We start from the raw sequence: 23,648 nt of genomic DNA, 5'->3' as shown, positions 1-23,648 counted from the left end.
TAACTAGTCTGATTGCTAAAGACTGAGGCAAAGAAGGCATTAAGTACCTCAGCCTTTTCCTCATCCTCGGTGACAATGTTCTCCCCCGCATCCAATAAAGGATGGAGATTCTCCCTGGCTCTCTTCTTGTCATTAATATATTTGTAAAAACTTTTTTTGTTGTCTTTAACGACAGCGGCCAGGTTGCGTTCTAGCTGGGCTTTTGCCTTTCTCATTTCCTCTCTGCACGACCTAACGAGATCCCTGTACTCTTCTTGAGTCGCCTGCCCCTTCTTCCACAAGCGATAAACTCTCCTTTTTTTCCTGACTCCCAGCAAGAGCTCCCCGTTCAGCCAGGCCAGTCGTCTTCCCCGCCCGTTCTTCTTACAGGACAGCCTGCTCCTGCGCCTTTAAGACTTCATTCCTGAAGATCGTCCAGCCTTCCTGGACCCCTTTGCCCTTCAGGATGGTCTCCCAAGGGACTCTCTCAACCAGCGTCCTGAACAGGCCAAAGTCCGCCCTCTGGAAGTCCACGGTTGCGGTTTTGCTGGCCCCCCTCCTTACCTTGCCCAGAATCGAGAATTCTACCATTTCATGGTCGCTAAGTCCAAGACGGCCTCCGACCACCTCATCTCCCACCAGTCCTTCTCTGTTTGTAATCCATCACGCAAAGATACTTCCTCTGGTGCAGAAGACCCAGAGGTGCACTGAAGGCTGAGAAAGCGTCCAGGAGGCACCACGCGTCCCCCTTGTTCTTACATTTACCCACTGATGCTTGCTATTGGCCCCAGCTGGAGGCTGGGGATACAGGGTAGATGGTCCAGCACGGTCATTCTTACCTCCTTCCTCTAATACAAACGCTCATTAGGGCCTGCTGTTCGAAACAGAGGTATGAACCTCAGTTCCAGACACTCTGCACCTTTCAAGCCTCAATGTACAATTCAAGCCTCCAGACTTCGGAGGTTTGAATTGCAGACTCTGGATGAAATCAAGGGTTACAAATCTGCAGGTGAGGCTGCCAAGCACGGCCTTGACTGCTCCCATGGAGCGAGAGGTCCATAAGCGAGAGCATCCCGGGCAAAGGCGTGCTCTGCCTACCCTCCCGGCTCCCCCCGTCCCCCCCAGCCCATGCAGCCGCGGCTGCTCTCTAGGCAATGCCCTGCCCATGCCTGGCACCCTGGTGATCTGAAACCTGGTTTGAACTGGCTGTTCAACTGCACTCTGCTCTACAATTAACCAAATTAAGGTAACAAGCTCTGACATAAACCCCATTTGCTGATCTTGCCAGCTGCCAAGACTCTGGTAATTGCGCCAGCAAACGATGGGTCACCTGGGGCCTTTCTGCGGGAGGGACCTATTTCAGGTCCATGCGCTGCATGTTCAGACCCTTTCTTTGAAAATGTTCATTTGCTCCCCAGTCATGTCCATTCCGGTTTTAATAGCACAGCAATCTTCTCTTGCAGAAAGCATTTAATGATAATTAAATATTTTTAACTTGCCTAAACAGCAAGGAGAGGGAACAGAGCCATCTAGAGAGCTCAGCAAGAGAAGGGGGGGGCCCTCAGCGCATCTCGCTCATGGAGGAAACTGAGCCAGGGAGAAATGTGTTGTATATATGAAAAACCCCAGAGGAGAAGATCCACTCAACTGTTGAGCCATTTCCTGAGAAAAGCAGCGAGAGTTCAATCGACTGAGTCAGAAAAACAAGACGGCAAGAAACACACAGGGGCCAGGGTTACGAGAGCATCTCTTTGGCAGCTCATGGCTCCCCAGGAAACACACGCTCGGTAGCCACATAAGCTGTTTGCTCCTCTCTGATCGCTGCCACTCTGCAGACAGCTTTGCATTAAGCAGTTTTGAACAGTAGCTATTAAACTTGGGTCCCATAGCAGACGAGTTTATGGGTGTGAAAGACACCACCAGAAACCTTGGACTAGCAGAGAGGGCATCCAAGGAGGAGCTGGAGCTCTTGGTTCTCACCACCAGCTGTGGACAGGCTATGACACTTCCCCTCATTTCAATGACTTCCTTCTGTTTTATGGAAAAGTTCCTCTCTCCTCCCAGTGCTGGGAAGCTTTGTCAATATTATTGCTCCTTCAGGGTGAAGCCAAGGGTCTGGGCTCCTGGATTCACTCCACCCCACACACTACTCAAGCTTCACAACTCATTTTGCAATCGTCCACCAGGACACTACGTGGGCCAGAAAGCATTTTGTTACCTTTCCCACATCCTCTGCATCCTGCTCGTATCACCAAAAAACCTTTTACCCTCCTCCTCCTAAGCAAACAGCTCCCGATTTTCACAACCTTCGTGTCTGCTGGCAAGAAATAAAGAAGCAGACCCAGAAGCAGCGGCACGAGCCCTGGAGCGATGCACGGCACGCAAAACGCCGTGCCTCCTCCGGGAGCCAGAAAGCACAGAGGCAGTGCAGAAACCCTGGATGAACAGGGTCCCTTTGATCCTTAGCACAGCATGGAAAGGTGTGTCCTACATGCCCCCATGTCTGTCCCTATCAGGGCAGATTAACAGCAAGGTGCAAACCCTAAACAAACCACCCAGTGGGTTTCCAGCCACTTCCATAAGCTTGTTTTTTTCTTTTCATATCTGCACAACAGGTTCAGTCCACATCCATAGAAACTTGTGATCGAGAATGACAAACAAGAATGAGCCACCTGACCGGGCTCTGGAGGGGCTAACCAGAGCCAACCAGCTTGACGTGCAGGAGAGCCGAGAACATCTGGGGAGGGCAGATCCTCCTGCCTGTCACCCACACCTCTAGCACCACAGGCAAGGCCATTAATTTCAGCCCAGCAGCTGGAAGCTGTGGGAAAGGATCAATATAAAATGCAGGCAAAAGCACACGTATACACACACACATATACACACACACACACAGAGCTATCGACTGCACTGATACACCTTAGGCATGAAAGACTGCTTCTGCTGCAACCAAAGACTTTAGAGAGACAGAGAGAAGCGACCCAGACAGAGATGCAAAGAAGAAAATACCAAAGTATTAGCTGCTCTCTAGTTAAGTATGTCTGCATTGCTGGGATAGCTGCACTTGGAAAAATGAGAAGCCAACAGAGCCTCTCACGTCAGCTGCCTTAAAACCCACTCAGCCCACAACAGCGGTGAGCAGGGTCCCCTGTGGCAAGTCTGAGATGTGCTCCTCAGCCTCCAATGCAAGGCACCTACCTTGATCCAGCTTAGCATTTGGCAGTTCATTCAGGATACCAAAAACGAGCAACATGCTACAATCCACAACTCCTTGGATAAAGCAGCTTTTCAGCTGTCAAGGCACATTTCCACCCTGAAGAGTTAATGCGGCTATGAGCCTCCGTACGCAATGTTAAACAAACAACAGTTCACATCATCATTAAAGGCCAAGCTTCCAGCGTGTGCATACACAGCCACTCCAACTCACGGTGATCGTAACCAGAAGCACAGGTCACTGACCGACTGCTTCTGTATTTGGGGTTTTGTTGTTGTTGTTATTAAAAGCATTTTATTTATTTTTGGACAGGCAACTTTGCACTTGTAAAATGCAAAAGCCCCAGCACGCTGAACTCTATCCTCGAATCTACAATTGCCAAAAATTTGCTGGGCAGAGAGGGCAAGAAAAAAATTGTCTGAGCAGAAATGAACCACTGCTCACTCCAAACCAGAGCAGGCAAGCTGGATAGCATGCTAACCTGCCATGCCCACCTGGCCTCAGCATTTGCATTTGCCTTTGGCAGAAGAAATCAAAGATTAGAGAGCGAGAGGCCCATAAAACATAATTGTGTTGTATCAACTCTCCAGCGTTAAGATGCTTGATTAACCTCCAACATGTGGTTGATGTGATTTAGAGGTGCAGGATGCTGGCAGCTTTCCCAGCTTCCTTGTTTGTGCTCTCCTTCGGTATAGTCTTCCACCCTCCGTGTGCTCCGTGAACAAGACGGGGAGTAAGAGAAGCACAATAGCTTTCCTTCAAAGCTTACTGCTGGAAAATCATGTTGTAGTGGCATTTCTGAATGCCAGTGTAACAAGAAACAGCACGGGCAGCTGCAGGGCACGCTCTTCTTGCAACCTTTTGTGCACGAGCCTCAGACCCAACTTGCAGGGACACACTGAAAAGCTTGAAGGAAGTTTATTATCCATAGGCTTTGCCTCCTGTCTGCCAAAGAGGATCTACAGCGCGAGTTAGTCATGGCCTGGCTGGGTGAACACCCATCTGGTTTGGCTTTGAGCTCCAAACTCATCTCAGACACCTACAGCTCCACCATCAGTAGATTCTCATGTCCCAGGTCGTGTCCTAGAGCCAGTCCCTTGGGTGAGCCGGTTGCTCCGGGCATAGACACCAGTGCAACGGCTACCCTGCTGCGTACAACACCACACAGCGCGCACAAAGGCATTGCTGCATCTACCCTCAGCAAAAAAGCAGGTCACGACTGACGTGGCAGGAAATAATTAAAAAAAAAAGAAGTAAATTGAAAACAAACTCCTAAACATTGACCTGCTGATCAGGTTCTCTCTTGGGTTCACGCTATGGACACGAGAGATGAGACCGGGTCAAAGGAAAATTTGTGGCAGATTTCTTTAGCTATGCTAAGTGCTTATCCATCTCTGGATAGCCGAGCTGATTAAGTGTAGGTACAAACCCAAGACAATTCAGACAATGACCACTCTTGTCTTCTCTTACTATCTGTGTGCCATTGTGCTTTGAGACCTGAGGGAGCCTGAGATTTTAGTGACCAGTCATGAAATCAAGTTTTCCTGCCATGTCAGCAGGACCTCTCCAGAGCAGCCCTGCCCTGCCCTCCCCACGCTTACAGCCGTATCCTCGCCTTTGCTGCTTGCAGGGCTCATCAGCTCAGCCCCCCGGTCTCACTCCGTATCTGGCTTTTTTGGGACACTCAACTGACGTTGCCACTGGCAGCAGAGAAGAAAATCTGGGAGGAAAGGAAGAGTGAGTAAACTTCCCCTCCCTCAGGTCTTTCTTAATCACAGGATTTTTCACAAAAAAAAAAAGGCAAAGAAAAAAGTTTGGACAGGGAACTAGCAAAATAACCCTCACAGAGACAGACAGAGACCAAATGGGCGTTTTCTAGCAGAAGACAAAGGGATTCGATAAATGAAAGTAGTACCCAGATATGCATGCACACCCACAGTGCCAAGATGTTGCTTTGCACCTGGAGTACTTAGATGATATTTTTAGAAGGCTGCACAGACATGATAAGCACACATTAACAACTGAAGGTTTGAATTTTCATTTCAGCGCTTTCAGAAACCCTCCCGTATCGAGTTCAGAATTTGCCAGCCACAACTACACCTCTAAATGCCTTTTTACAAAGAGCAAACGATACTGGGGTGGGGGGTGCCAGTGCTGGCTGATACTGTACACATCTATTTAAAGAAAAAACAAGATTAAAACCAAAACTCTGCCTAGTCTAAGTTTTCCATGGCAAATGTCTGGAGTTAAACCTGCCTACTCTGTCCTTAATTCACTCCGTGCTTGTTCAGCAGATGCTGGTCTCTGACAAACCCAATGAAGGGACTTAAAATAATGCTGCTGCCATCAAACAGGCACTTGTGGCACCGCAGATGAGAAATTTAAGATCAGAAATCAGGCATTAAGAGGAAAAAGGGACAATAAGTTTGATAAAAATAATTCACTAAAATGAGTGTTAGATTCTATTTCCCCAAGTCCCAAATGCTCAATGCTTTTTCTTAAGCAGAACTGCTGGTGAGGAATCGCAGCGAGGGCTGGAGCCCAGCATCGCGGCACTCTCCGAACGCGCAGCAGCCAGGAATGGCACCTCGCTGCTTGAGCTGCCCAAGGGCAGGCAAACGTTTAAGAAACCCTAGGACATCAACAACAGAAAGGAATATATCTGAAACACGTCTGTGATATGTGTTTTTAGAATTTTTTGACATCAAAACCTTTCCTGAATTTCCTCACGTGTAAAAAGCATGAGTGTGTCCTTAAAGATTAGCAGAAAATTTTCTTATGTTTTCCTGCCTAGGTTAGTTTTTAAGGCACTGTGAGGTGCAGGGTGATCGGGTATGAAGAGCATGGCTGCAGACCTAATCACAGTCCTCTGTGTCACACGCAGTGCAGAAAACGTCCCTTACACCTGCACAGCCACCGTCCAAACAGGCTGCACGATCTAGTCCCAGGCATCCCGCTCACCGGGTCAAGAATACGGCCAAAAAATACCCAGAGGTGGCTGGACAGAAAGCAATTTGTGAGAGCTGGTTAAACAGCAGAACCAAAAATAAGCCTAGTTTTTATAACACTGGAGTGAAAAAATCCCGATCCTGCCTATGCTATAAGTTATTTATACTATTTAAGTGCTACAGACTGGTGGGCTGGACAGTTGGGGGTCCATATATAAGGTTTTACACACCAATATACCAAGTCCAGGACACCGAACTTGTAAAGCAACACAACTCCAGCCCCACAAAGGCTTTTAAAAGTGTAACTTTGTATTAGTAAAATAATTGCATCCCAAGTGGGTCAGCTTTCAAGTAGCTGAAAGGCTGTCTAAGTAGGAAACCAACTTCTACCCTCCTTTTGAAGTTGCATGAAAGAAGGGATGTAAAACAGCTGTCCACAGAAAGATCACAAGGAAACGCTATTTTCTGTGTGGTAATATTGCCACATATTTCTTTGTCTTGAGACGTTATGTTTTTCTGAAAATAATGAAAATATCCAATGAAAGGATAAAAAGAAAAACAGCCAAAAGCTGAAGGCGGGAGTTCAATACAGAGAAAGACATACTTCTGTGAAGTCTCGGAAGTTCCCACATTTGAGCGAGAAACTGTGGTATTACTCCTCTTCTCTGTTTATGGATACTGTAAACATAAACCAGCAATGGGACAGGAACCATTAAAGCAAGTTAATCAGCACTGCTCGGGCAGTACCCAGAATGTCATGGGAACACACAACCCCTTCACCGCTGAAACTGCAGCCCCAGACAAATCAACTTGGCGTGTATTTCACCCCAGTAATAGCTGCCGGCTTGGGACTGAATTTACTGAGCTGGTGAGAGTCCTCTTTGTCCAAAGAGCGTTGGAACTGGTATAAAAGAAAACAAGGGCACACAGAGGAGCAGCAAAGGCATGGCACTGTGGCTATGTATGGGACTCGGGATCACCCACCTACTCAGAGGTTAAACAGGCTTTTAGAAAAAAGCGACCCATTTAAAAGCGTCAGCGCTTTGAAAGACTGGCCCTATAGTATTTCGCCTGGAGAAGATCCAGCAGCTCTGCACTGTACTACTAACGCACAGCGCAGCCCCAGAGAGCACAGGCACTGCGGCTTCCAGGTGCACCAGGTTTCTCTCCCTGCTCCAAGGCAGGTTCAACCATTCCCGAGAGGTGTTTATTAACCTGTTCTTGTGAATCTCCAGTGAGACAGCCACCCTGGACAATTTACTTGAGCTCTGCATTACAGTTAAAAGTGTTTTTGTAATGGCCAATTTAAATTTCCCTTGCCTCACAGCTTGCACCCATCATTTCTTGTCCCAACGAAGATGGAGAACAGTGCAGCGCTTTCCCATTTTCAGTGTGCTTTAAGTGATGCTAGTATGCTTTCCTTGAAGAAAAAATAAGAAAAAAGACAGTATCTTGATGTGTTTCTGTTACATGCAAGCATCAAGTTGCCTGGAATGATTTAAAGAAAAGTTGAGAAAGTTGCAAACTGTATGTGGAAGCCAGGAAGGGCATATGAAAGCAGCTTGCACATTCTTAAGGACTTACCAGAGAGCTTGCAACTTCCATAAGGAGATTAATAAAATCCATGTTAGACCACAGGCAGAAGCCCAGGCAGCATGTAGTAAAATAGGAACTCGGACAAGCCACTTAATGTGCCACTTAGGACAAGGTGTAAACGCGGGCTTTGTGAGGAGCATCCTCTGTAGATGCCAAGGTTCCCACCCTGAACCAGCTTGCTTTATGCCGAGTGTTGTGTGCACAGACAGGAAGAAAAGGTCTTTGCCTTCAGATGTCGTCATCTAACTATTGCTTCTGATCTTGTTACCTTTCACTCTGTCTGAAGCGGCCAGGTGGTTTAGCAGGAAACTAAATGTCACATGAAATGAGCTGTACTGCGAGATGCACGCAAGTCGTAGCTGTACCTCTCCAGACCTACCAAAAACTTGAAACTGTAATAGGCTTCACAGGAGGTAAAAAGCTTCTGAGACAGAAGAGTATAGGATGGAGTTTTTTGTACACGAGACTGAAATCTCTTATTGGTTACAGATGTAAGTCAATGGAAATATCATGTATTTATACCTGAGGAACCAGGGCAGAAAGTGATTCACCCTCAACAAAAGAACAGAAGAACAGTACAGAGGGAGGGAAGGCGATTCTGAAGAAGCAAATTAAGATTATTACCTGCAAGCAGAAAACAATTGTGAAGACCTTTTATTGATAAAATGTTAAAGAACTGTCAGAGATCTATGTTTGCTTATCTTTTTCCTTCTAAGAGAGAAAAAAAAAGTTCAGCAAAGCAGCCTAGGGAGTTATGAAGAGAAAGGACGTATATTTTGTGATAAGCCTCAAACAATGTTCCTGTTGAGCGCAGGCGCTGAGGTGGAAGAAAATAAAACCTCTGATAAAGCAAGAAATTCTGCAAAGACAGCACTGGCTCCCATTGCTGAGACAGGAATTATAAAGACCCACGTGCACACACAAACGTACACACACACACACTTCCCAGTTCAGAGACAGGCGGGACTATCTATAGATTTTTATCCACATTTAACAAACAGGGCATGTACTGTTCCCTAAGAAAAATTTAGTTGCACAAAACTCGCACAAAAAAGCACACAGTAAAGCTTATCTGTGTGGGTTAGTTAATCAGATGGGTTTGGGAAAAAATATCTCCCTAAGTTTGAGAGGATTTTAAGTGTGCATGAAGAAAACAAGCAAAAACACCAGAAAATTTATCTTCCCACTTTTATCTTCTTTTTTAGATGCTAGTTGACAGACATGCATGCTAGTGCCAGCTGAGAGCCCTGATACCACTGTTCATCATGCGGTTTCTGCAGCCTTGCCTGACCCAGGCGTCCCTGTGTGACCCCATGGACTCAATCAAGCTATTCCACACCTGAAGCGGGAAGAAGGGGAACGTACAGGGGCAGTTTGTGAAAGAATGAAAATTACTGGGGTTCGGTTTGCACAGATACTTCTCTACTAACAAATGGCCGCGACCAGCCACCAGTTACAGAAAAGATTTTGAGAGTCACAGCACCAAAATTTTCAATCCGTGTAGACTGGGCAGCTCTGCAATCTCAAAGGGAGAGGCTGCACAGTGACTGAATTAAATGGAAAAGACCTTGGGTGGTATATGCTGGGTTCCAGTAGCACGAAATCCAGCATAACTTCAGCAAGGTACATAGGAAATCTCGCAAATAAAATGCACGAGAGCACTCAGCCCTTTGCAAAGCGCGAGCCGGAAATATCACCCAAGCATGCGAGAGTACAAAAGCATTTCTGCTAGCTCTGAGATGTTTGGGTTAGGACCCCTGGGCTTTGTCCCTAATTCCCAGATTCCGCTCTAACTGCACAGCACCTGCAGAAGAAAAAGGAAACGTACTCACCCTTTGCAAGCTGCACGAAGCCAAGAATGATGATCAGAGCCAGTGCCAGCAGTTTTGCCGCAGCAAAGGCATCCTGAACACGAGTAGCAGCTTTCACGCTGTAACAGTTCACTGCTGTGAGGAGCACTAAGGGAAACGGACAAGAGGAGAAACATCAGTTTTCAGTGAAACACTTAAAATGCAGAAAAAATTACAACACATTGGCATTTGCTTTTTGTTAAAACTTAAGCAAACACAAAGAGTCTCTTCCTAAAATAGAAACGTTTCAAAAGCAAGGCTCTGCAGCCACGCACTTCTCTATTCTGTCTTTCTATTTGGGCACAGGTGGTTTGAGTGGTGCACACACTCCTTGGGACAAGGAACTGCCCTGCTGCATTGGAAAGTACAACTTCTGAGGGCATAGAAATAAAAGTGGTTACTGCAACCATTAGCGTCAAAGTGCTTGGCTACAATCCCTGTTAAGTCGATCCAATTTAATGATGCTGTTGCATGAAAACATCATAGAAATGTCAGGACAAACTTCCAGAGCTGCTATATAGTTATTTGTATAACAATAGCACCTAAAAGGCTATCGAGGCCACACCACGCTGCCCACTGCATAAAGGAAGAGACGTCCCTGTCCTGACCCATTCGGCAAGCTATGAGACAAACAACGCCTGCAGGTCAGCGGCGCAGACGGGAAGAGAAGCCGGATCTAAGGAAACCCTCATCCTCTGTTTGACCCGCTCGACCAGTGGTGCCGAGGACGGTCGTGCAGGCTTTCAGAGGTGCTCACCAGGGCCGCAGACCGCAGTGATGGAAGAGAGGGCTGCACAGAGCCCAGCAACGGCTCAAATTTGCTGTGGCTGCTCTTACACTTGATTGCACTGCCTTCCTCATGCAGCACTTTGCTTGACCAGAAGCTCCCACCACCTACAACTTGCTCTGTCGTTAAGGCAACTAACAAAGCCTAATTTCCTACTCTTTTTGCCCTGTTCTCCCATCACCCTCCTCTGTATCACCCACTTCTGCCACTAATTCAGCCTGTTCAGCATGGCACTCCTACCAGGCGAGGGACAGCGTGAAGTAGGGCTTGTCTAAAGCCACAAAGCTGCTGACTGGCCAAGTTTCACCTGCTTCAGAGAAAATAATGGCTAAAACCTTTACTGCTCTTCCAAATCACTTACTATTTTCGTGCCCTGCTCACTCCCCGCTCCCCAGAGCCTGTTGCTTGTTATAGAGACGGGCAAATGTCACGCAAAGAATGACAGTCCCCACGTGCTGGATGCCCTCCCTCCCTCCTCATCTCCCTTGCACCGAGCCACTCCTCACTGCCCTCCACACCAGCTTGTCCGCAGCCCTCGGAGCCAACCGGTCACCGAGCAGCTCGGGGAGGAGCTGATCTCAACCTTTCTTCTTGAGCTGGAGGCTTTTCCCTGCGGGATGCTTTCCAGGCTGGGCTCTGCCCTCGTGGCAAAGGCTCTTTGCCACATCCTGCAGCTCATTTTCACAGGACCCCACTGCCTCGACCAGAGCCAAACAGCTGCTCCCCAAAACATTCAGCTCGGATGCAGGTTATGGGCTGTCTCTGCACTCACAGTTTAAAGCCCAGAGCATTTCATGTAGGTACTTCAGCCTCAACCAAACCCCCAGAGATACGAGGGGGCTCAGCAGCACCTCCGTCAGGTCACCAACGTCTCCAGAAGATTGCTGGTGGAGTCTCCGGCCACAAGCCTGTCCTCATGGGGCTGAGCCGCACGGGGTCCTTCAGGACAGAGCAGGGAAGACGATGGATAAAGGTGGGAGGCAGAAATACCAGTAGTCGGATGGCTTGGTTACTGCCCAGCAAGAGCACTCAGTGCCTTAAGACCCTCAACACATGCTGAGCATCACAGGGAAAACCACAACACACTCCTACTCTGAAGCAGGGTTACCTCCCAGCTACAGACCGGTACCCAGCTGCGTGTACCCTGAGCACACACATGCACACAAAGGACGCAGGCACCAGCACACCATGTATTCACGACCTCACTTCCAACATGAGATGGTTGCACAGGATCGGCAGTGCCTGCCTTTGCTCTCTGGCTTGAGGCAGGACCACGCACCAGAGCTGCTCACATCTCATCAGCCTGGAGCAAAGGCACGTTCCCGCAGCCTCACACCCTGCCTCCCAGCAAGAGCACAATAAACTGCACACTGAGAAATAAAACCATGGGAGGAGGAAGGAGTATTTGGACACTTGAAAGGGTCTTAGTGGCTCACTGCCACCCTGTATCCTGCCCTGCCTGTGAGAAAGCAACTGCATTGGTAAGAGGTCAGGGAAACGCACACAGAGCCCACGCCAGAGCTGGGAATAGCCTTCCTGGAACGTATGGGCACAGACGGGCTCAGATGTACCCACGGACTGGCTTCAGAGAGCCCTGTCTTCAGGGACTGCAGTATCCGGGTCTGACAGCAATGATTAGACTTCGTGTTCCCGCTCGAGCGAGCGCAGAGAGTGACAGGATTTCCCGGTGACTCAGAGCACACGGAGGCAAGAAGGGATACGAGTTGCATCATTCATTCACAGGGGTCTGAGAGCCCGCTACAGCCACAGCACAACAGCGATATGCATCAGGCTGAGAGGATTTAAATGTCCACATATTGCTCAGCTAAAGGCTGCTTGTAGGGGATCTTTAGGCAGGGAAGAGCAAAGCCAGTCCCAGTGCAGCAGACTGCACGTCCCAGAATACGATGCCTGCTTTCAGGATCATTGGCTCCCCTGCCCCCCACGAAACCCCTAGGATCTAGGGTCATCTTAACACAAAAGCATTTAAAGTTTGGAGAAATGAAAGAATTGGACGTCTTCGCAAAGAAAAGCACGTGATCCAATACATCCTACAAGAATGAAAGGCAGAAGTAAATAAGGAATTTCAGATTCACTTTTTTCTGTATCTTGTCTTTCAATCCCCTTTGGCACTTTGGGGGTGTCCAGGCACTTGGAGTGGCTGAGACCGAAATGACCCAGAGCTGACTTCACTGGGAAGGACACCCCTGCAGGCTCTCGCACAGGTCACAGGACAGCACGAGCTGGGCTTTGGCTGACCTGCTTGGGCACACGGCCGAAAGCAAGTGGTGAGGAACCGCACTGACAAACCTGCCACACCACCTCCCCCAAATTTAACCCCTTGTGCTTTTCAGCATCAAGCAGCACACCAGCACTATTGGTGGTCTGCAGGGTCACAGCTCTGTCACCTTGCAGCAAGGTTGTGATATATCTGCTCCAATCAGTATGCTAAAAGAGACATTGTCCAGATATACAGGGGAGGAGAAAATTAAGGTTAGCAAGGTCAACTTACAGTATGTCTGTGCTACACGGGGTGGTGAGGGGGAGAAAAGAAAAGAAGTAACACAGACCGCAACTCATCTACTAAAAACACCTCTGGTGAATCCTAACGAGGAGGACGGGGAGGGAACCGAGGATCCAGGATTCACTTCGACCAGCGATTATGCTAAAAATAAAACTCTCCTTGTTTACAGAGGGATATTTAAAGGATGAGCTAACACATCTAAAAGCACACTTTTCCCATTAGCGAAGACAGCCCTTAGAGGTGTGACAGTGACATTCCCTTCCCCATTTAGGCATTCTGTTTCTTTGACAATAGCTGCTTCAGCCTCCACATTAAATACTGACTTACTCGGGGCCGTTTTTCATCTTGTGGTTCTGTACGGAGTCTGCTGGACAGACCGTGGGACGGCAGTGGTGTACATAAAAGGCAAAAGCTTTCTACACAGTCCAAAACTGAAAAGCAACGGAAGTGTCTGTATTCAGCCCTTAAAAACGTATCGGTGCCAGACAAACAGGCTCTGTAAAAATAAGAAAACACTTAGGGCCAGAGACTCGGAACAGGGCCGAGAGCTTCTTCCATGCCAGTCGTGATTCAGAGCCCTTCAAGTCACAATCTCTCTGCTTTGCTTTTCCCACCATGTAATAATATTTGTCTTTCCTAAAGGAGTGTGGTGGAGTTACTACACTTGAATGCTTTCAACATGGGAAGGGCTAAAAAAACCCCAGTCTCACCCACCAGAAAGAATCCTACAGACACCGAGACGAAAAGAGAGACCGAGTACTTTTTCAGTAAAACTCCCAAGATGAATTCCAGTGGCTGCTCAACTTCTCAGGAGACCAGAGGGCTAGGGTTTCTTAAAGCAGAAAGTTTTATTCCTTTGATCCGAGATGCTACCCTGCGAAGCAGGGGCTGTGGGACTCCTCCTGGCACTGCTCCGTTCACCTCGGATGAACTGCTCCACATGAAGAACGGGGGAAAGCTGCACAGCCACAGCCTTACTATAAATCAGGGCAACGATACAATGCAGGGAAAGATCAGATGGCACTGCCCTAATTTCTGCAGCGCCTTTCCTAAGACTACAGCCGCTGGCCACTGTCAGAAGCCAGCTATGCAGTGAGGCAAACCTTTAGCGTGAGCCATCGGCGCCGTTCTCGGGAATCATTCTAGGAATAAGGATTTCAGCACAACCTGACGTGACACAGCCTGTCTGATCCAGCAGCCCCTCTCCAAAGGCTTTACGTAGTTGGGATAATAGGAGCTAGAAAGCTGCAGTGATTGCAGTTGTAAGAGGGGGTAGTTTTCTTTATTTACTTATTACATCTGGCAGAAGTAGGGAAGATACTGGTTTTTGACTGCTGCAGAGAGAACACGCTCATCACAAGGTGCTGTTCACCCCTTCATCTCTTCTTGGTGACTGCTCTAGCCTAGCTGAGTGTGAGCTTCATTTCAAGATACTCCAGCCACTCCTAACAGGGGAATCCAGAGGCTTTCAAAGAGAAGTTTGGCTTTGTAAAGACAACAGCGGGTCCAGCTTCAATTATTTACTCTGTCCTAGTAGTCCCAGCTGGCTTCAGGCACGTCACTTAACCTGGCACTCCCCTGCGGAGTCAGGTAATTTCCCCATTACCGACAGGAACCAAGGATAAACTGACTAATCCAACATAGGACCCAGAACCTTGCACCCCCCCACAATTCACATTTACGGGCATATTCCTTTGAACTCAAGTTCCAAGATCCCTCCCAAACATGATTTCTAGATGACAACAAGAATAAATCCCTACAAAGCAGACATAGAAAGGGATCATGACAATCCCCCCATACTACAAGTCCATGACGAATACACTACATATAACAACAGCTCCTGTGTCTACAAAGGAAAGGCAGGATGTAGTAAAGCTGCCCTGCAGGCATGTGGTTCTGCCCAAAGCAGTGTGTGAATGGAGCCCTAACACAGGTAAACTGGGGCTTGGCATTTATGATGCAACACTCTTGGCAACTATCCCATAGAAAAAGGTAGGGCTGCAGCTTTTCCGGGGTAATGGAACGGGGCCATGGATCGGAGATGGGAATAAAGAGAGCGCTCAGGGAGGCTCTGTTCCGAAAAAAAGCAAACAAGCAGCCGATCCACAGCTCCGCACACTCGTCCTCATTCACAGGGGAAAAAAGGATAAAATTCCAGCACCGTATGTAACTTGCTGATGGGGAGATGGGAGTTTGCTCAACCCAAGACCTTTAGCAGCTTTTCAGGTGAAACATTTCTTAAATGGGTGTAGGAATTCTTGAGGTACTGGCACAGCTGCATTCATGCTGTGTGTGAGGTTACATACCTTGGGAGTCTTGCACAATGTCACTTTTATCCTTTATTTAATCTTCTATAGGTTTCCCTGGTCTTGACCTGTAGCGCTTCCTATTATAATTCAGTATACACCTCTATAACAAGGATAAATGTGTGTAAGTAGCTCGCTTCAAAGAAGTAAACTCAATTAACTTGCTGCAAGTTACCCATGGATTCCTATTCGTGGTATTACTGGACCAGAATGAAAATGCACAAGTAGAGTAGGGAACTTGTGGAAAGAAAGGGGAAGAATGAAGGGAAATCCTCCACCTCAGCTTCCCCACCAGGAAAACAGGGACTGTAACACTGTCCGCACGCAGAGGATGAATCGTGCAATGATTCCCGTTTGCAACTCACACATTTCCAAAGCGCTTAGCCCTTACAACTGTAAGACGATGCTTCCATTTACCACCTGCCACTGGATGATGTTGATTTTCTCCTCACAATTACTTACAGAACAGTTCTCGGCTCCTTCCCATTGCCCCGTCCTACAGCAAAGGCTGCTCCTTTCACTCTTCATAATGTGCAGATGATGGACAAGCAGTTTTCTCTTCTACCAAAGATGGTGCAACCAGGTTTCAAACACAGACAAGACAAGCTGAGCCCATGGCCACCAAGAAACAAACCGCAGGGATGACAGCAGCAGATGGCACAGACACAAAACGGTCCAAATGCTTTAAAGGGAACTGCTGCCTAAGCCCACAAGAGGTTAGACACATCAAAAATAGTGAGTTACTCCACATAGTACAAACAAGGAATTATGCTATACTGACTACAGTGGTTTACACCATGGGGACATCAATGCCTTAGCTATTCACTAAGGCCAAAAAACACCCACTTTATATTGAGGTGGCTGTGATGCCACAGGGTCTTCACATAGTCTCAGGTGTCTATTTCTAATAGCACAATCTAACACGAGACATACGCACAAGGACATACGCAGAAAATGGTTAGGGAAATTTCAACTCGATAGATATTGAGTGAAGACTTGTGCCCTGCAAGGTGGTAAAGAGAAAAAGCAGAAGGAAAACCTTTGCAGATATTTCTTCAAGGACAAGTCCCCAGAGAAACTTAACAGCCAGGGCAATCAGTCTGTAGAATGGAAACACTTAGTGGCACATGAGGCTGTTGGAAAGGAGCACTTGGCCCCAGACCAAATGTGTCTATATTAAAATCAACTTATAATAATAAAAATACCTGGCAGGAGTTTACAGTTTCCTTTTTATTTTTCTTCCCAAAACAGCAATGCTGAGGAATCAGGGGATGGGCACATGGTGAAAGGAGAAGGCAAAGGCTGCCCTACCACTACAGTTTAAGAAGAGGCATCATCTCCAGACCCACCCCCTAACTGAGACCATGAACTCTGGATGTCTCCAAAAAATGGCCGCAGGCACCCTGAATGTGTCACAACTCCATCTCTCCGCTGGCTTTCAATTCCAAGAAGCCCCTGGTGCTGAAAACAGGCTCGGAGCTGGGAGCCAGAAAAGTTAGTGCAAAGCGGGATGATGCCAGCATTCCACCATGTAGCACAGCTCCCAGAAGCATCCACACCCCCAAGTTTCCAGAATTCTGCAAGAATAAATTAACAAGCACTTACTTGCCACCGCTCTCTCAAGAGCTGTGCCAACCAGCGCAGCGCAGTCAGGGCCAAAAGGCGGCACCAAGACTGCCCGAGGAAGAGCTCAGTGAAGAATTTCAGTTTGCAGATACTGCAGAGGCTGGATCTCAAGCCTATATAAATGCACCTATCGCTTTGGTACCAAGGTACCGTAATAACAGTGATACAGTTTACACTATTCAAATTGTGCGGCACATGAAAAACTACAAAGAATTTATTAATGCTAAGGGAGCTAACTCCTAGCTAGTGGCAGGAGTTACTATTTTGTCTCCTTAGAAAGAAGCTTGTCTTTTTACTGTCAAAGTTTCTAGATTACATGATGCAGCAATTACACAAAACAGGTCATTTTACCACAGGAAGACAAACAAAATATAGACAAACAACATATATACGCAATGGGAGACAAACAACATACGTATGGGAGACAAACACATAAATGGGAGACAAACAACATATATATGCAATGGGAGAAAGAGGTATATTTCTTCCATTCCCAGCAAATTAAAAGGACCCTATAACTATCAGAAGCTAAACACCTTTTCCACCATGCCCACCTCGTATGTAATATCTTCCTAACAGCAAACAACACTTACTGATATTTTACGGGCACATTAAGCCCCACAGACATATCACCATCCTTGCCAGACGGTCAGCTATTGGACCTGCAAACATGGCATCTTACCTGGCCCACAATGATGCTGCACCGATACAGAAACCCCTTCCCATAGTTGTACTGAGTTAGGTTCCACAAATCCACAGGAAGGTGGCTGACCTTCAGCGTTGAGTGCTAAATCCTGGGGCATGAACGTCACGAAAAATTCCAGGCAGGTTTTAGTCCGAATCATGCCACCTATGCCATGCAGAGGGTTGGAATTCAGCCCTGCATTCTCATCCGTTGCATTTGACCTATTGGCCATATCTGACACTGGGACCATGAGACTATTGGAATACTTGAAATACCTAGTGATGTTGCTTTGAATTAGACTGACCACGGACAGTTTCTCTGAAAAAGCCTTCCCAATTTGTTCATGTCAGAAGAGGAAGACTCTGAAGGATCTCAGTGGTAAAGTAAATGACTCAAATACACTAAAATTTAACGGGACATTTGTTGTGAGATCCAAGAGGGGTGCCAAGAAATGCAGTAGTTGCTTGCTGTGTTTCAAGAGTCCTCCAAACCTTCATCCATTTCAGGAAAGTCCTGCTAGTGTTAGAGGCTATTTTCATTAATGCTACTCTCTCTAATTAAATGAGGATTTAAAAAAGCAACCTCAGTCTTGCAACATTAGCCATACAGCAGGGATTCTACAAAGACCCCTTCCTTCCACTCTGATCAAACAAGTACATATTTACTGATACAGCTTAGTCATTTAATCCACCTTTCTGGAGGAGAAAAAAAAAAAAAGTCAGTCTTCAAAGCTTCACACCCTGCTTGTCCTGGCAGATTAATTCCAAGTAGCAACGCTGCAGAATAAACCCATCTTAAACTGACAAGCCTAAGATGTATTTTGTGCTTGCCTTGCTTGCCATCTAATACCTGATGAGTTCAAAATCTACCCATAGCTTCACTTTCAACAGCTGGTCAAGCAGCCAAACTGTCAGATTTAAAGTAAAACCTTAATACTAAATAAAGACGTTCCTGCTTTCAACATATGCGATTTCTCATTGAAATGCTGACACTGAATATTCCCTTATGGACTACGGCTATAATTTGGCAAGCATTCAAGGCATGTGTTTATACACTTTTGCCAAACCCTGGATTTGATACCATTCTCCTCCTCTAACTCACAATGTACTCAGAAGGGTGTCAGGCACTTACGCTTCCATATGACATATGCTCTTAGATATGGCTCAACTCTGTGCTGACTGCTACTAATTCTTCCACTATTAGGCTGTTCATAACAAAAGAGACGAATGAGAAATATGTGATCATTTTACTGGAATTCCATGCTTGCAGGAGGAGTGCCCAGAATAGTATTTCAGAAGCAGCAAAGGAAGTCTAAAGAAATTTTGAAGAACATTAAAGTACTGTAGCCTTGGAAGTAGCAGATATTGCTGCAGCAATATTGGAGTTATTAGTGCCAGATTAGCATATATAATTAACAAGTGATAAAAGGCTTCAGAAGCTAACAATCAAATCACTGATTTGACATTGACGATCAAGAGTAAAATTATATGTAACTGGCAGGGTTTCTCAAGCTTCTCTGGAGCAGACTATATTGTCAAGAAATAAGTAAATTCTAGAATAACCTGTTATGTAGCACACGGGGGGGGTGGCAGGCTGCATCTAAGGATGTGTGTAGCAAGAACAGTTCAGGCACCTGTGAAACACCAAGCAAGAACCAGCTCAGGTCTGGAAGCAGCATTATCCCCCGTCTCCCTTATCAACAGGGAATTTACTGTACCACAACTCAAAGACCTCTCACATGTAGGGAATCTGCAAATTAACAGGTGGAAATAAGAAATATGCGTGTTATCTTTAACTGGATAAGTTGAAACTTTCCATCCTTGAGCCACCTCTAGAACGTACGCTGTGTATTAGGTTGTGCTCTGTGCATTTTTTAATGATTTTTGTTAAGATTTATCAGTTCAAATTTAAGAAATGTAACACAAGTGGCAGCCAGCTGTAAAAGCGAATGTGACCTGCTATCACTGTAAGATACCAGAAATGCACTTTCAGTCGGATGCTGTTCCATGTCACTGTTCGGGCCATTACCTGGACACCACCTCTTCAACGGGTAAAAAAGACAGGATTAAACAGTTTTACATGATCCTCCTTCTGCTACGTGAAGATGGTCCTGCAACATATATAAACAAGTTCTTTCAAAACTACACTTGCTACCTAAATATTCAGTTAAAAAGTGTGTATTTTTTTAATTAAAAGTGAAAATAAATTAGAGAAAGTTGCAGAAAAAGATACATGTATGTTGGAAGTGCAGTGCAAATGTACATTCCACTGTGATGCCTTCTCAAGAGAAAAAAAGAGAAACCACCAACAAATATAATGGATTTTCATTTATCTACATAGCCTCAAACGTGCACCTGAAACACAGAGTACAATTCTTAGTAGTTCAATTCTTTGCCATGTACAACACTGATACTGTAATGTAGATGTCATCAAATATGAAAAGTCAGGACCTAGTAACTGTCCCTCCATCCCCTGAAGAAGGGGTAAAAGCGGTTTAGATGAGATCACGTTTGGGGTGATCTCAAAAAACTGTTGGGCTTTCACGCATATGCACAAATCCTCAGTTTCACGAACGTCAACTTTTTCCGTTCAAAAAATGCTTGGATACCAGGTGGACCTTATGGTTTTTTATCCCTTAGCATTTGCTTGCATGATTTATCAGTCCTAAAAGTATCAGCCAGCCAATCTCACAGATAAAATAACATGCAGTTTATGAGTTACCTAAGTAACCCGCAGCCTCAAAAGCATTAAGCCAAACTACCTGCAAATTCTTACAACTACGGAGCACTGGCTGTTTCGCTGTGAACATCAAATAAGCCACACTAATGATGAACAGCTTGATGCATCTTGCTATGGGAAGACTTCCCTGTAGTGAATTCCCACACTTTTATTTGGCAACCACAATAAGCATTCATGTTGTCTTATGGAAGAAGTAGTCTTGCGTACCAACTGTCTGTAGATTACAATCTTGATAGCAGAAAATACCTATTTGTAGCTAAATTCTACTTACCACCCACCTTGTTTTCCTCAGCACCTTAAGGGGAACAAAATTCCCTATTCCAACTATTTTTTCTTTCTTTCAAGACTGTGATTTATTCAGATTATCTTAATGCCTAGAAATTCAATATCTGTACTTCATGGTGGCAAATACTGAACAACACATTATTTATTCAACTGTTCAACATCAGTAACACTCAAAGTGGAAACAAATAACTTTTGTTATTTCTCCTCTTAGTAGAAACCATGCAGTCAATTGCATTTTATGTCGAGATACAAACTTTGCAAAGAATACAGCTGGTACTGTTCTAGACGGCTGGGTTTTGGCTACATAATAAGTCAACTGTATTCCAGCCCGGGGCCCCAAATTCCCCTATTGCTTCCTAAACTGTTCTTCCCCTCTTTGAGGTAACTCGTTAACGTATGCTCTAGAGCGTATGCACAAATAGGCCATTTTTCCTACCCTAGGGCTCTTGGAAAAAAAAGAGTATCTCACTGGGTCGGGGTATGTTTGGAACAACCATGTAACAAAGCCGCTTGTTAGTCCACAGAAGTTTTGTGTGACTCGCTAAGTCCTTGGACCAGATTTACTTCATTTATTGTTCCTAGTTCATGATGTGGTTTTGGCACTAGACAGTAGAAAAACTAACTCCAAAAATCAAAGTTGCAGAAAACTAACTTGCTGAAGGCAACGCATGAGGAACTAACCTTTTGTAGCAAAGGAGACAAACAAAAATTTAACCCAAAGCATAAACAAAATAGTAGCCAGCGGTGTGGGGGGGAATAAAGTTTAAAGAAGAAACACATGGAAATGACGCAGATTTGTAGAACTAGCAACTCTTTCCTTGGCATTTCAAGATAAAGGTTCAAGAATAAATTCTGCTTCAGGAAAACTACTAAGTACTAGCAAAAGAAAGTTAGAGACACTTATATTACTTATTGGAGAAGCGTAAGTGGGAATGAGACCTGGCATCAAGGCATTTCATGCTGCAATCCACCCTGGCACTGAACAGATCTCACCACGGGCAAGTCTACTTCACCCCCGTATTAGTTTTCTGATCAGTAAAATGGGAACAGAGACACCTCATCCCACCTATTTTGGAACAAACCTGCAGATGAAAAGTTACTTATTATTAGAAACATGTTCTCAGAGGCTTTGTCAACTACAATATGTTCTTGCACAGCAAAACTTTGACACAAAACAGTAAGAAAATCCATCTAATCAATGCTCTGATTCTGTTAGCTTCTCAGCAAAAAATGTGAATGCCACGTGCACGCATGCCCCTTTTCTCCATGTCACTGAGGAAACCATACTGCAGACGGCAGGAAAGCTCTAAAAACAGCTCTTTCACAAGGCCCTACTTGGGGCAAGAAACCCATCAGCAGAACTATTTTCTAACCCTGCTACAGCTTTCTTAGTTGGGCGACTATATTTCCTTAATATATGCACTCCACTTTGTTAAAAACTTGGATGGAAGGTCCACATGCCTGTCTACCTGCCCTTATGTTCCTAAAAAATTATCAGGGGAATGAGTAAGTTTCAATCTTGCCCAAAAAAAGTAAAATTTGCTGCCCTGCCTGTTATTTATCTTATTATATCTACTAGCTAGCCGTGTAACGTATCTACCAAAGACTCGGGTCAGTTTGTGTATGAAGGCGTTTACAGTCAATATATCTTCCCATAACAACCACGTGCTTCAACTTTTGAATGCCTGCGAATCTCAGAGGGTGAAGGAATCTAACACAATCTCCCTTTGGACAGCACAAACAAGCAGACTTCTCTTCACAACCTCAAAACGAAAAAATAAAAAGATCACCTGACTATAACTTTGTACAACAAATAAATGCTTTATAAAGCCCTCACAAAAAATTATACCCTTTCCCAATATACACCTTCACAATGGCACAAGAACTACCAGTGGAGTGGAACACAGACTGACTAGGAAATGAGGAGAGAGAGGCAGAAAATGGTCCTGTATTTAAAGAATGAGGAATTTGCATGGGGTGACTTTGCAGTCACCGGAGGAATGGAAAATGGGGCTTCACTGGCAAAACCGCAGACCTCAAAATACCAGAGAGAGAATAAAAACTGCAGGAGGAGAGAGAGATTTGTGTGCCATGGCAGACATCAGTGGTCCTAAATTCATCACAGAGATATAATGCTCGCTAGCAAAAAAAACCCGAACGGGCTTCAAGCATAGTATCAGTGCACACAGAGCTGAGAAACACCTCATCTCAAAACTGGTGCTGAAAACAGCCAGGCACTGCAGCACAGGCCACGTTCAGCACCAGTTGCTCCTGACAGATAATTTCCCAACCGCACGTTATCCTAACCTGTGTCTGCATAGCTGATACATGGGCTGCACCTCAGCACTGCAGGGTTGCAAGGGGATTTTACCCTGCCCGAACACGCTCCCGTGGGAGGGCATGAGAAATCCCATCCCAGCGCACAGCCAAAATGCACGTTGCATTTATTGCATGCTGCTCGCCGCATTGCCAGAAATCAGAGAAGCTTGCTAGCCTGTAACTGGCGGTTTGGGAATTTTTTGCTCAATTTATTTGGGATGGGGCCACATTTCCTACTCACGCTGTTCAAAACAACCCCAAAAAAACAGTATGGAGCCAGTTTAGCACAGGAGAGATGGTGCATCTCCTACACAGCGATAGGCTCAAGGCAGCTAGCTGTTTGGGCTGACTTTTTGGGGAAGGCGACGGTGAGTGGGGAGCCACGTGGGGTAGCAGGACAGCAGGCACCTGGAGAGGGTCTGTGGGTACTTACGGACACAGAGACAGGCCACCAGCTTGGCAGCCTCGTCGGGCACCGGGCAGGTGGGGAAGATGGGCTTGAGCAGGTAGGTGGCGAAGACCAGAGCCACGATGTACTGCGAGGAGGGCCGGATGATGAGCAGCTCTATCCAGAGCTTGAGGAAGGCGGGCAGGGAGCCGTACACCTCCAGCATGTAGGCATAGTCCCCGCCGGACTTGGTGATGGTGGTGCCCAGCTCAGCGTAGCAGAGGGCACCCACGATGGAGAAGGCCCCGCAGACGGCCCACACCACCAGCGACAGCCCCGGCGAGCCGGCCTCCCGCAGCACGCCGGTAGGGGTGACGAAGATGCCGGAGCCGATGATGGTGC

The 23,648-nt window shown here is 46.2% G+C and overlaps 1 protein-coding gene across 1 annotated transcript in view; it reads right to left on the bottom strand.

The window, feature by feature from the left end:
* SLC7A5 (solute carrier family 7 (amino acid transporter light chain, L system), member 5) overlaps positions 1-23,648 on the bottom strand; it is a 43,464-nt gene that overhangs the window by 18,328 nt on the left and 1,488 nt on the right. The window contains exons 2-3 of the mRNA XM_009323047.1: positions 23,292-23,648; positions 9,570-9,695 (exon numbers count right to left, since the gene is read on the bottom strand). Coding sequence (XP_009321322.1) covers positions 9,570-9,695; positions 23,292-23,648 — 483 coding nt within the window. The remainder of the gene's footprint in view (positions 1-9,569; positions 9,696-23,291) is intronic.

This window comes from Pygoscelis adeliae, unplaced genomic scaffold (assembly GCF_000699105.1).
Source record: "Pygoscelis adeliae isolate BGI_AS28 unplaced genomic scaffold, ASM69910v1 Scaffold414, whole genome shotgun sequence".
Lineage (NCBI taxonomy): Eukaryota > Metazoa > Chordata > Aves > Sphenisciformes > Spheniscidae > Pygoscelis > Pygoscelis adeliae.
This window is presented reverse-complemented; position numbering and strand designations above follow the sequence as displayed.